General features: G+C 40.3%; 1 protein-coding gene across 1 annotated transcript in view; it reads left to right on the top strand.

Annotated features, from left to right (window-relative positions):
* KIF26B (kinesin family member 26B) overlaps nucleotides 1–14,872 on the top strand; it is a 312,864-nt gene that overhangs the window by 111,978 nt on the left and 186,014 nt on the right. The window contains exon 4 of the mRNA XM_049830857.1: nucleotides 14,077–14,243. Coding sequence (XP_049686814.1) covers nucleotides 14,077–14,243 — 167 coding nt within the window. The remainder of the gene's footprint in view (nucleotides 1–14,076; nucleotides 14,244–14,872) is intronic.

Raw genomic sequence — 14,872 nt, 5'->3', positions numbered from 1 at the left:
ACATAGCATAACTCAGCACCTAGTCGGCCTATAGAATTCACCCCAGGAAGCAGCCTCCAAGTCAAATGCTTATAGTTGAGTGATTTTTATGACTGCTAATAACAGCTGTAGCTATGCAACCTAAGGTAATAAGGCAACCCAATCTATGCCTTAAGGCATTTACCTTCAGAGCCAGGAAGGAACTGTTTCTGTCCAGCTGCTGGTCTCATTTGAAGGCTCTTCTGGCACCTTTTGAATTCTTTTCATGTATTCCTGTTAAAAATGATGGTTGTTGCTGTCATAAAATAATTTTAAAACCACAGCAGGACATTTTTATTATTAACGTGAAAGTAAGACAGGTGTTCATGTACTGTGACAGAGATTAGAAGGACCAACCTTGTTAAATTTATACAGAGGTCACTCCTGCTGATGCATAGCTTCTGCAGAACTGCCTTGTTGTTTTTTTTTCTTTAGCAACTGCATACTGACTCCTCTGGAAATGAGACAATTTCATGGCAGCTCCCATTAGCACTGATAACTGTGAAATTAGCTATTACCACATCTCCATGTTGGTACCATGAAAGAAGGAACACCTGCAAGGGACTATTAATAGTAGGGCCAGAAAAGGGGAAGGCAGCTACACAAAGCCAAAGGGCAATGCAATTCAGCATGACTGTTACATTGTGAGATGGTGGATTAGGCCACGATTTGTGCAATTCACTGCTATGGTGGAAGTTTTCAGCATGGACGTTGAGCTAAATGCTGTTTCCCTGTGGGAAAAGAGGAACATGATATTGTCATGCTTTTTGACTTGAGATGTTGGCTGGTGTCAGGGTCTTGCAAGGTATTTGCATTGAAAGGATGTGCTATTGACTTCTGAAGAGTGTATCAACATCTCTATTTGTGGGGAAAAAATAAGAGTGTTTCCTAGGCAAGTGCAAGGCTCACAGTTCTGAGCCTTTTCCAGCTGGAATTCAGCCCCCTAAAAGTGCCTTTCCTGCAAGACCACTCTGTTGGTACTTCTTTTGTTTTCACTTCTGCACATCTTCAGTGCATTTTTGGACCAATAGCCAATCCCCCACATTTACATTTAGCCCCACTGAACCCTTCTGAACATTTGGTGTAACTTTTGAGCAGCTCTGCATTCCACCTTGCATAAAGGCTTCTATTCTGGGTATCCTAGCCTAATGTAAGTCTTAGGACTCAGACACATTATCAGCTTGATAACTTTTTAGCAAGCTTACTAATACATGGTAACTGTGAATGCATATTCATAATTCACAGCAAATTCAAGATAATTTGACTTGGTTGACAAGTGATTGTAAGATAAATCATTATTACCTTGTGTTTGCCACAGGCTAAGGGCGTGCACATGGACTGCTGTTACGACTCAGCACCGCAACTTATTTCTGTGCCTGAGCCCTCATAATCTCATACAATGCCAGTTAGTCAGCATTCAGAAGGAAAACTGGCTCCTAGACAGCATTACGAATGATGAGTTGAATGGTTCACCTGAGTATGTGCAACTTCAGTGACTTTAATTTCATTGTGAGCATTTAAGCTGATAATAACATTTTAGGAACTAAATTTCATGCAGAAGACTGGGTACTTTGCAGTCCTAAATGTTTCCTGTGGAATTGAGCCCAAACAGAGGTATCAGAAAAGATGCTTTCTTCTTCAGAAATGAGACAAATTGCTCTTTTTAGGATGAGAGGTCTTACTGAAATGCAGGTAATACACTGGAAGATGTGTTGTAGCATTGGTTAAGCTAAATTGAGATGGAAGGAAGGGACCCATCAACTTGATGACTAGACACTAAGATCTGAACACAGTATTTCTTTTTTAAAGCTTTCTTTGCTGCTTGCAGGTTTCAGTGGATTTTCAGAAGAGCTGAGAGTACTTGGAGCCTTAGACCTGTCTTGAGAGATGGAAATTTAACAAAGCAGTAAAATGTGCACCTTGAGTTTTATTCCACTAAAGAAGGATCACGATATACAAGACTCTCCTCGGAGTCCTTTCAGATGATGAGTTGTTAAAATTTGAGTGAGGCAGCAAAAGAGAAAGCTGCGTAAGCAGTATTAACAGTCATTGGTGTCAGAGGTTAACTTTTATTTAATCAGTTTTTTAAAATATACTTCTATGTGAAGACGATTTAGGAAAGTGTATGGAAAAGGATACTACAGAATAAATCTTCAAACGTAGAATATTTGATGAGTTGAGAAAGATTTCACAGTCTCTCTCAACTCAAATTTCCCAGGGTTCTATATGGCTTGGTCCAAAATATGCCTGGCTTCTAAATGAGTTGACTCTTTTCTGCAAGCAGCTCTTTTGTATTTGTTCAGCAGTTCATGCCTCATGCAAGATTCAAGTCCTCTCGTTCCTCCCTTTATAAGGTACGTTACTGATAGTCTTGTGACCTAACACACAGAGAAAACAATTTGTATTATTGTGGTATCTGTCAGCACCAAGATAATTAAATCTTTGGCAGCAGTTTATAGAAAAGCTGATACTCATAATTTCTTTCTGATGGGAAGCCACTGGGATGGTACTCGTTTCTAAATAGATTCAAGGCATTTGGTAGATCCCTGGGGGTCAAACCCATGCACCTTTCCATGAGCAGCTGGGTAAGAGATCTGTCAGATGTGTACTGATCTTACCCCCAAAAAGGTCAGATCTTGAGGTGATTATGTGTGTGGGCTGAATTTGCATTATGCCACATTCTTATACAATAATCATTGCAGGAATCTCTAAGCCTGTCAGATTTTTTTCATACTGGAAATGAAGTAGTTCCCTCTCCTCATGTGTTTTCATGGTAGAACTTGATCATAATGTCTTTTAAATAACGACTAATGATCCAGTTCATAAACCTATGTGTGGAAAAACTAATGGTGTTTTTTATTGCTTACTCTCTTGCTAGCTATAGAAAGAGGTTGTTTTCTGGGTCAATACTGCCATTTAAGTTAAGCCCACATGCTGACACACTCTGGTAGCTTCTAGACCTGTTCTTGTCAACTGACAAGTAAAAGGTCAATGCCTTACAGATCACTGTTTGTGATAGGGAAACAGCTACAGTAAGATTGGAACTTCTTATGATGCCTTGACATTGCTGGCAGGTTAGTAGCTGATCAGAGAAATAAAAGTTTGTTTTCATAACAAATGTATTACTCCTGGACGTAGTGAACTAGAGAGACTTGTGCCTCAGCTTCAGAAGTGCGGTCACTTCATTTAGCTGCTCCCCCACATGTACAGACAGAATTCAGATGTGCTCATCTTTCATAGTCCACACACACTCTTCATTGTGTCACTAGTTATTTTAGCACAATTAGCGTGGCTGTTGAGGTCTTAAAAGGTAGCTGATGCAACAAGGGATTACGGTGTGGTTGCTGAATACGGATGTTCAAAATCAACTTTAACTGAGCCACGCAAAAGAAAGTCCTTTTCTCTTGTGAAATGGTACGAATCTGATAGCAAATAAAAGTCATAGTAGAAAAAGATCCAATTAATTTCTAGCTGCACAGCTTTATAATGCAGCAGCAAGATATACAGGTAATAAGGAGAGTTAGCACCTTAATAAAAGTAGATTTAAAAAAAACTTCTGAAAGCTATAGGTGGCCTCAGCTTTCCTGCAGCTTGCCATGTTATTGTTGTCTTCTTGATGAGAAAGGAAGCAGTTTTATTGTGTTGCTGCACAGTATCTTTTTGCATTGCTGAAATGCCTAGAGACACAAAACTGAGACCAGAACCTCTTTGTGCTAGCTGCTGTTCCTATTTTTCATTTGCAGAGTAAGTACAGGAATATGCCAACTGGGAACCGTTACATTGCTGCTCTGTCCACAGAGTCTTGGCTGGTGGAGCTTCATGAGTGAGAGGCATATTTGGGTCTAGCTGGTGGTGCGTTGCTCACAAGGGATAGCTCACAGTCTTGCAGGGGTCTGCCCGTGGGGAGTCTGCTTCACCGAGGGAGCTCTGGGGTATGGAGGGTGAGCAGATTTACATCCCAGGATGGCTATCCCGCCTGTAGCTTCCTTGGGGAGCAATAGGAGAGGCTGGCGTGATCCTGAATGGACATCAGAAAACGTTGAAGGCATTGAGGAAGGTGAGCTATGACAGCTGTTGTGTTTTTGTAACAAGGTAGAGGCCTTACCTTTCAGAAAATAGTTTGACAATGAGTTAGTAGCCAATAAATAAAATTTGTAGGCTATGTCACTCAGGCTAAAGAAGCACTGCAGACTAGAATCTGCAACTTCTATACAAGGGCTAAGTTCACTTGAGGTAGATATTTGCTGTCTTGGATGCTTCAGATCATGCAATTTCCCCTTCTCCAATATTTTTTTCGTCTGTTTGCTTTTCTGCTTAATAAATATATTGGTACAAAGTAAGCGAGCAAGAAGCAGGCTTGGTCAATACTATTTCAGACTCAATATACTGATTGCTTTTGATGTAGATAGAGTACTATTTCTTCCATGGATTACTTAGTTCAGGAGGGCACTGGCAAACTGAGAAAAGTGAATTCATTGCTAAGCTCGACTAAAATGAGTCTGTCTCTCATGTCTCAGTGGTGGAGGTTGCTTGGGAATGTGCATCAACTTATATTTACCAAGTTATGGTCTGTATGGGAATTTGCAGATCAAGCAAATGAACCATTGTCATAGGCTTAATAGAGCAGATTTCCTGTTTTATAATAAAGCTTTCATTGTTGCCAATGCAATTCTTATTTGGTATTTTTGAGGAGAGTGTGCTTAAGAAGTAACTCGCAGATTTTCAGGCAGTACTGTTGTACTGTATGGTTTTGGTTTTGTTTGTTTTGCTTTGCGTTTCAGTTCAAAAGCCTAGGGCAAGAATGTGCAGAGTGAATGAGTGAAACTAAGAGGGAGAATACTGGATGACTGAGTGTGGTGGGTTGACCCTGGCTGGGCGCCAGGTGCCCACCAAAGCCACTCTATCACTCCCCCTCCTCAGCTGGACAGGTGGGAGAAAATATAACAAAAGGCTTGTGGGTCAAGATAAGGACAGTTTAATAAAATGAAAGCAAAGGTTGCGTGAGAAAGCAAACAAAACCAAATGATGTTATTCTCTATTTCCCATCAGCAGGTAATGTCTAGCCACTTCGTGGGAAGCAGAGCTTCAGTACGTGTAGTGGTTGCTCCAGAAGACAAAAATGCTCCCCCCCCCCGCTTCTGTCTCCCTTTACTGAGCTTTTATATCTGAACTGATGTTGTATGGTATGGAATATCTGTTTGGTTAGTTTAGGTCAGCTGTCCTGGTTATGTCCCCTCCCAAGATCTTGCCCTGCCCCAGCCTGCCATTGAGGGGAGCAAAAATGTTGGAGAGACAGCCTCAATGCTGTGTCAGCACTGCTCAGCAGTAGCTGAAACACTGGTGTGTTATCAACACCTTTCTAGCTACCAATGCAGAGCACAGCACTACGAGGGCTGCTATGGGGAGAATTAACTCCATCTCAACCAGACCCAATACACTGAGAAAACAGTGTCATTATTTACAATGGGAAATACAGCATAAAATAAAAAATTTCCAAAATACTCTTTTGTAAGGCAGAACTCTTAGGAGGAAGAATCAGAGGAAAATGTCTTACAGTAGAGAAATCTATCGTTATTTAGATGTCTGATCAGCTGTTGGATCAGCCTCTAAGTAGCTGATCTTATTCAGTGATTTGCTGTAAACTATTTCATTTAATGGTATGGGTTCTTGAGCATGAGATGGAACTAACTGTATCATGACAGTTTTAATGGGAGAATGTGCCCATGTCTGGGGAAATTGGGATTTCATCTGTGCTGAGGAGTGCACTGGATCTGTGTTAAATAGCTATCTTGTTTATAGGGGGACATGGGAGGTGGCTGCAACAGTCAAAGGTCATCTTTCTTTTGGACAGCAGGAAGCTGGAGGTTGCAATTAAGCTCTAGGTGCTGTCATAGTAACTTAAGTAAAAGTTTAAGTAAAAGTAGTTTATGCTAAATAGAGTCTGACTCTTCCTTGTTAGATGCAAAGCATAATCAGCATTCTTGTCATCCCAGTGATTCCCCCTTTGAAAAAACCTGACTCTCTCTAAGGTGCACTGTTTTGCGTTTAGGCACAAAATCTGTGCTGTTATGGTAGCCTCTTCTGCTAGATCAGTATTTCAGATTTTATGTGCAGATGTGAATAAAGCAGGAGCGAAGCATGCCCAAGGACCCTCTCTAGAGTTCCAGTATTCACAATGAGTAGTCAGTTGCCTTTGCTAAGCAGTATTTGGTATGTCTACATCCAAGAAAGAGACTGAATGCAGCAGACTTTATGCATGTCCTTTTTCAGCCTCTTCCTCATAGAACACATTCTTTTGACAGGAAACGACTATCAGGAGTTACTGCCTTGCTCTTGCTCACAGTGTCTATATCAGCAGTTGCAGTGGTCTCGAGGTATAGCAGCTTAGTATTCTGCTATGAGAGAAAAAGGTCATAATCAAATGGCAAGATGCTATAAGACTATGCCAGAGCCTTTATCTACAAGAACTTGCTACCATTTCAAAATTATTTTTTCTAAAGGTGGATTTTGTCCTGAATAATTCCTTAAATGTCACCTCTGTTGTAGTGAGTGAGTTGTGACAGACACAGAGTATACTCTGTGGTATATTAAAGATGGCTGACTTAGCAAATCCCCACCACTTTCAAGTTGCTCAGATTAAATGGTATAATTGTCCCTTTTTGCCTTGTGAAGGGTGCGTTAAAGTTAATTTGATAGTTGTGTGGGCAGCGCAAGGTTCCTCTTTCCTTCTGCCCCCAAGACCCCACTTCAATTTACTGGTAGTTCATTAAACCCTCTACCAGATTTATCTCAAAGCGTTTAAAGCTGTATTTAACAATGATATTTGAAACTGACTCTTAAGTATTTCCCTTTTCTATTTTCACATGCTAACCTCTCCCAACAACACTCTAAAATTATGAAAATGAAATATAGTAAATGTCAAATTATCTACATTTCTCTTTTTTTCTTTTTGGCACTGAGCACAGTGGATCCCAGCTGTCACCTTGTCTTTTGAATGCTACCATACATAAGTTCATGCTGCACTTTTTTGTTACTGCATAGAACTTAATGCAGAACTTCCATGTTGGGTAAAAGGAGCGAAGTCAGTATTTCCAGAGGGGCTCAGATAAAATACCCAAATTGTAGGAAGAGGACCTACTACTTAGTGATACATTCCCTTGTTGAGAGATGCCTTGTCTAGGTGAAGTAGAACTCCAATATTTCCTTCATTAACGTCCCTTCTGCTGAAGAGACTCAAGAATTGTCATCTCCTGCTCCGTTTGTTTTCTGATGCTGCTTCCTATAGGAAAGTTATTCTGCTGAAATTTGTAGTGGCTGGGAAGCTGGTGGCTTACCGAAGACTTTAAGATTTTTATCTTGTTTTGCAATCCACCATGCTGTCACATCAGACAGCGAACTCTTGTACACTAAAGAAAGTGGAAGAATTCTTTGAGTTTTCAAAAATAATTTGTAAACTAGAGTTCTCACCTCAACCTGTAAGAATTGGTAGGAGTAGGTCAAGCCCAGGAAAACCAGGGTCGCTTAGTTCTTGGGAAAGATTTGGTATTCTATACATGTGTCAGAAAAAAGACACATGTGAATGATGTACTGTGAGATGCCTCTCCCAGTACTTCATCACTTCCATAGACCAGAAACCAGGCTTCTTGAGCCAAAACAGGAAGAATAACTTTATCTTGTTATGACTGAGAGTAAACTGTGGTGAGCCAAAAGGAGTTGGACAGGATTAATATTTCAGAAGAGCCAGAACACCTGACTGCATAATGGAAAACTTGAAATTAAGCTGCTAAGCAGGTTCTAAGCAGGTTTATATGAATTTATGAAGTTTTTGGTGTGCTAAAGCTTAGAGAGGTATCCTTTAGAGCTTCCCTCCACTCATCTTTTAAAGGGAGAGTCTTTAAGAAGAACCTTTTTCTTGGTTAATGTAGACATTTGTTGCTTAAAATAAGCCAGGAAGTAACTTCATCGGGATTTATTGGGCAGAAAATTCAGTGCTGCTCTGAATCAAGAGTGGATTGCCAAAGAAGTCATTCATGAGTGTGTGTGTGTGTGTGTGTTCATGAAAGAGAGCTTTTTACCTTAAGTTTCTTCTTGCTAGTGAGCCTCTCTCCTGAGATTAGGATCTCTGGACATGGAGGATTGCCTTATGGTGAATTTGAACACAGATTTGTATCTTGAATTTGCCTTCAGACTGGATAGATTTCATACATTTCTGTGCATGCAGTTAATTTGTCAGTCATTGATGTAAACTAGATTTTGAGGATGTTCCTGAATGCTTCACTACCTCTAGAGCAAAGGCTGTTTCACGTCTTTCATAAATGCTAACTTCCATTTGTCCAGTAATTTCAGTTGGGAGTCCTCAGTTAGGAGCTTTAGAAACATTAACGATCTTGGCTGTAAAACACCCTTATGCAAATATAATTAACCTCATACTGCATGATGGCAAGTCTTATGCACAGAGTGACTCTTTAATTGGAGTAGGAAGAGAATCTAGTCTGCCTGATACCTGTGGTTTAACTCCAGAGCCATCTTTTTCCTATAAAGTAGAGAACTTAAATCATGACTTATCTCTAGCTCTTGCAGTATACTGTCAGAAAGCAGTGGAAGAGGAGGTTAATGGATGCCTTGCTTTTATGAGACAGGAGAAAAAAAATGGGGCCTTGGGAGGGACATCTTTCTTGTTCTATGTGCACTTAAAAGGTTTTTATTGAGGCATGAAAGGTTGTGTTGTTCCATGCTTTGTCTTTTCGCTGCTTATCCAGGCAGTGATGTGCTGCCAACAATTCAATAAAGGAATTTCTCAAAATATATCCTATTAACTGATCTTCAAGCTCACATATACGCTATGTGGATACTCACAGAAGAGAATTGAGGAACTGATTCTTCTTTTTCCCCTTAAATCCAGAAACAGTATCTAGTGAGAGAGACAGCGACACTGAGGCAGATTTACATGACTTGTACTTGCCAGGCATACATTATTGGGGGGGTGGGGGTGGGGAAGGCAAAAAAAAACCCCTGAACAAGAGTCTGAGTTTCTTAATGTTCAAAGTGTAGTTTTAAACTCTGTTTTTTGAAGTTGGATGGGGAAAAAAAAAAAAAAGAAATTATCGAAGAACTTTGGAAATGTCTGTTCTATGAGTGTTTTTCCTTAAATGCTTTATATATCCCAGGTGCATTTAATGAAGTTTGTGTATGTGTGAACTTCAGTGAGCAAATAGAGCAGAAAGGGATAATTTGGTACTGTGACTGGAGGACGGAGTAAATGAGATGGTAAGATTACCTCCAAAGCCCACTCTTCAGTTTAGTATAATAATTTAAATGATTTCTACACTGTCTGATCTACAAGGCAAAAGAAAGAAATGCAACAGAACTGACTCGAAGTCAGTAGTCTGTGGATATATGAATTCTCTGGACTTCTTTCTGCCTACTACTTATTGTATATATTTTGAATTCTGGGAATAAGTGAGGACTTATTAGTCAAATATTGTGGGCATGTGTCTAGGTGTCTAGTGAGGTACTCAGCCTGTGGATTGACCCGGATGCACAAATTTGTGCAGTATAAACAATACTCTGATAAGTACTGGACACAAAAAAGGTTCCCAGCCTGGCCCAGAATTTGGCATAGCACTGTCTTTGCCCTTTCATCTCCACTGACTGCCTGACCAAAGGGACAATTCCATAATTAAATATCAAGTTCTAGTTTGTTATCATCCTGTTCTTGCTTTGATATAAAGAAAAGATAGCAGCAGAGTGACTTGAGGAACTCGTTCAAGCAAAACCTGATGTTCTGCTTGAGGTTATGAGTGTTGCAGTATCACAGGGTACTTCTGTGGGCTTTTACCTGTATAACATCAAGTTGTGTTACAGGCTTCCCATCTAAGGAATAGTAGAATGTTTGAAATTCAGGGAAACATTTCAGCTTTCATTGTTTCTACAGACATTCCACTGTTGAAAAATCCCACATTGGCTGACAAAGTAAGCAAGTGCTAAAACTGGAAACCATTCCTAGATTAGGAGATCCTGGACTGTGGTTTAAGCCAGTTCTTTTTTTGTCTTAATTTGTCTGTCTTGCATTAGGTAAAATAAAGTATGTTCCCATTTTGGTATCCTTGTAATACACTGTCAACTAAGAAGTGTCCCTGCTGAGGCAAACAGTAAATTGATGGAGCTCAAGGACAGACAGTATGTGTATTTGGGAGTTTAGTTCTGACAGAGTTCATACTGAGAAATGGATTTTTACCCAGAAAGTGTGCCAGCATAGGTAAGGAAACTAGGCGGGTGGTGCTGGACCCTCAAGTATCAAGAGGGTGCTTACAAGCCCAACATGCCCCATTATGAGTGTCCATCCAGGGCAGCTCAGGGAGGGCTCTCTGACATGACTGTTTACACTGGAATGCTGCCTTTCACATATAATACATCGATATCGATGTCAACAGTAGCTTCCTGTTTTCTGTAACAAAGCAAGCTGTGTGAATGAATGGGAAGGAGAGTTGCTGCCTCTCCAGCAGGCTTGGGGGGTCAGTACCTGTCGTGGTTTAACCCCAGCCAGCAACTAAGCACCACGCAGCTGCTCCCTTACTTCCCCCCACCCAGTGGGATGAGGGAGAGAATCAGGGGAAAAAAAGGTAAAACTCGTGGGCTGAGATAAGAACAGTTTAATAGGACAGAAAGGAAGAAACTAATAATGATAAAGTGACAATAATAATAATAATAGAAGTGGAATATACAAAACAAGTGATGCACAATGCAATTGCTCACCACTCTCCGAACTGCGCAGTTAGTTCCCAAGCAGCTACCCCTCCCAGCTCGCTCGCTCCCCCCCAGTTTATATACTGGGCATGACATCACATGGCATGGAATACCCCTTTGGCCAGTTTGGGTCAGCTCTTCTGTCTGTGTTGCCTGTGCCAACTTCTTGTGTCCCTCCAGCCTTCTTGCTTGGCTGGGCATAGGAAGCCGAAAAATCCTAGACTTAGTCTAAACGCTACTTGGCAACAACTGAAAACATCAGTGTGTTATCAACATTCTTCTCATACTGAATCCAAGACAAAACACTATACCAGCTACTAGAAAGAAAATTAACTCTGTCCCAGCTGAAACCAGCATAGTACCATACAGATGTTTCACAGCTTGCAGTTTGAGCAGCTGACCATCCCTGTAGTACTTGGACTGTTGTGTAGGACACATGAGAAAATAGCAGTGCTACTGAAAAGCCTACATTTATCTAGAAACAACCCCATTCTGCATCTGTCCATAGTATATTATGCAATTCCTAAAATTAGTATTGTTTATCTGTCTTCCATCTCTGTTATATAGATAGTGTGGTACTCCACAAATACAGAATTTGTAAATGTTGGATTATTTCCAGGTGCTTCTTCAGTTCCTTTGCATTCTGCTATGAGAAAATGTGACCTAAATACAGGCTTTATAAGATCTTCATCCCCATTGATTAGAAAGCATTAACATTCCATTTGCTGACTAGTATCTATTTCTCTCTGGGTGTATAGGTGTGGGGGAATAGTTTATAGTTATATCTTTCTAAAAGAATCTCATGTCTCTCTGGTATGAGAGTAATTGTTCTGGAGTGCTTGTATTTAAGAACTCGTTATTCAAAAACTCGTAAACCAAGCATCTAATCAGCTTTTGAGGAAGCTTCAGAGTAATACCTTTCAGGCAATTTCCACAATCAGTTTGAGGCTTTTTGTTGCTCTGTTTGCTCTGTGCTGTTCATATTAATAGGACTTATGAACACGGGCATGGATCGCCTGAATGTTTCTATAACTGCCGAAATCATTTAGTTACTGCTTTTATGCCCATGTCATGATGGATGTTTTCTGTGTGTCCAAAACACCAAGACACACAGATCCTTTCCTGTTTTGCAGTTGGATGAATTGCCTCTCTCAAGCCTCACCATCTTGCTACTTCAGGGGATCTGCTGACACCAACAGAAATGTGCTGCACTGGCTATGGAAATTCATATTTGAGGCCGCAAATCTTTATTTGGCAGAATATGGGGAGGTTATGATTGCAATCGAGATTATAGTTGAGATAAGTCAACTCATCAACTTCTTAACTGTTGTCAGGTTGCCATGGAAGTGAGTGGCACTTCCTGGTGACACTGTCAGCAAAGGCAATTGATTAATAATGATCCATCCCTGATTTTCAGATATATGAATTGGATGTACTAGGATGAGGTTAGGTTTATAGGTATACTCTGCTCTGAAGGGAGAGCTTTTAAAATCTGTCTGCTTAGCAGTTCCCAACATGTTAGATGATGAAACTGGTTTTAGGATAATTTGAGGGGATAGGGGAGAGTCTTGTGCTAGTTCACTGCAAACATAAATAGCTGAGTTAGGAAAAAATATGGAAAATTTGAGGAATTATTGCTTAGTGAATTCAAGTGTGTTGGATGCCCCAAGTGGACATACATAGGTTAGCAGAACACTGAAGAACAAATATCTGTTTGCCTGCATGCTGGTAATGTAGGGAGGTATCCTGGCAGCCAGCCTAAATTCCTGCTTTTTAACAGTAGTACGAGATGATTTAAATCCAGGATTTCAGCTTCTGAGAGCGCTGCTCATTCAGTGTAGTGAATCGGTAAATTAGAAGGGCTCAGTGTGTGACTGACATGATAGGGGCACTTTCAGCAATTTTACTGGTTCCTCATGAAATAGAGTGACTAGTTTAGCATTCGTGTTCTTGAAGCATTACAACTGATTGGCCTAAAAATACGTAAAATAAGGATAAACTCTTAGATTACTCTCTTAGCCATGGTAGAATGGGTAACAGTTCTCTATAAAAGGACCAGAGGTGGCTTGAGAGTTGATCTAAAAAATGTTGCCATATGACATGTCTCTTCCCCTCCCAAGTACAAATCACAGTTCTTCAACTTTGCCTTTAATAACTGAAATGTTTAATAGCTGAAATAAAGCAAGCCTAACCGGAAAAAGAACTACAGATTTATCTCAAGTACCTTTCTTGATGTGCCTCACAAAGATGTTCTGTTGTTATTGTGGTGGTAAGGATAGGCATGAGAACTGAAATTGAACATTCGAAAGACGGGTTCTTGCAAACTTTTTGCGGGAGGAAGGAAGCTACGCCTGGATGATTGCTAGCAATAATTTGGGAGTGTTCTTTTTAGGCATATGTTGCAATTTTGTGACACGCATTAGCTAACAAAAGTTATTTGTGGTTGAAATGAGGGAAAGAGGAAAGCGAAGCTGTTAGAAGTTGCATGAAGTACAATAGATGACATCACAGCACTGTAAGTTCATGCAGAAGTAATAGTCAAGAAATTGAAATCAAAGTTTTGAAGAAGTACTTCAACAGGGCTGACCTAGATTTCTCTGAACTCAATAAAGATCTTTCAGTTAATTTGGGGAGAGCTGGGTCAAGCCTGGTTAAACTCCATATGCTTTTTCCAGACAATGAATGGCTGAGACGAGGTTTCCTAACAGGGGAAAAAATGTCAAATGGGTCATCAGAAGAATGAAATCACAGGATATTTAAAACCTTTTTAAAAAAGCCCGTGAAAGTGAGTGGTAATGATCCCAATTTTCCAGAGAGATGATAAATAGTCTAGGATCCCAAGGGACTCCTTCCTATGCTGCATGCTGGCTTTTCTGGAGAAAGGTAACAAAAATACTTAATACGCTAGTGCTGTTATTTTACAAAGGCAAACAAATGTATTTTTTTTCCTGAAGTAAAATATAAATATCTTACATGTATCTAAGCTGTCTTTCTTGTACCCTGAGGTAAAACTGAGGAAGGATTATGGTTTACTCTTTCTTTTCCATATGGATGGAAAGCCATAGACATTATTGACATTTCTAGTGATGGGATGAATTTATCCCATTAGTTTTAATGCAGACAAGGTTAGAGCTGAGCCAAAGTACTGTAGATCATCATGACAGAAGCAATAAACTTGTTCACAAAGCAGCAAAGATGTAGTGAATGGAATGCCTCTCTTACTCCATCTGTAACCCAGAGGTACTTCTGGATGAGGAGGGGTCAGCTAAGCGAGCTTTAGCTGATGACACTTTTGGTTTTTTCTGTCTTCAGATATCTCAGCTTATGACAGAGACTAGTCGAGAGGGCCTGACTGAAGCAGCATTGAACCGCTACAATGCAGATAAACCCTCCTTGTACAGCTTCCCTGCTTCCCAGAGCGCATATGTTGCCAGTGAAGTATCCACAGGCACCTCCGTGGCAGCATCATTTTTTGCCAGGTAAGAGAGATTTCTCAGATTTTCCGTCTCTGGAAACATAATTTCTTTCAAAGGAGTTGATTCTGTAGTGAAGAAGTGGGGTTGACAGACTACAGCACACGTGTTGAAACATGGCTATAGATACAGATCTATCATAAACTTGCAGGGATTACCATGAAAATGTTGTTTAATCCACCTGTATGCATTTGTCTGTAAGATGGGGATGATACTTCTACCCTCTTCTGCAAAACGTCCCTTTAATTCTTGATTTGGGTTAAGATGTGATTGTGCTCCCAAAATAATACCCGATTTAGTGACATTTTTGGAGGGGTGTATCCCTGAATGAGAAGGGCCCATCCAAGTAATTTTCTGAGATAGGCAATCAATTGTAGAGCTAACTGGAGGTGGATAGTTCCGTTCAGCAGGCAACCTTCAGGCTTTATTGAATTTACTTCCATCTAGGGAAATTATCAAGATTTCCATTTTCAGACTGAAAAGTTAAGGTTTTGGATTTCAGTTTCTGTCCCTGCCATGCCGTTGAGTTGACCTGAGGGCCTAAATTCAGCCTTAGAACACCCCTTCTGTTGAATATTCAGCCAATGTTTCAGAAAAATCTCAGTGAGATAAAGTTTCATTAAAAAAATCTTATG

This window comes from Accipiter gentilis, chromosome 28 (genome assembly GCF_929443795.1).
Source record: "Accipiter gentilis chromosome 28, bAccGen1.1, whole genome shotgun sequence".
In the NCBI taxonomy this organism is placed as follows: Eukaryota; Metazoa; Chordata; class Aves; order Accipitriformes; family Accipitridae; genus Astur; species Astur gentilis.
Note: the sequence above shows the minus strand (reverse complement) of the source record. Positions and strands in the feature narration are given on the sequence as shown.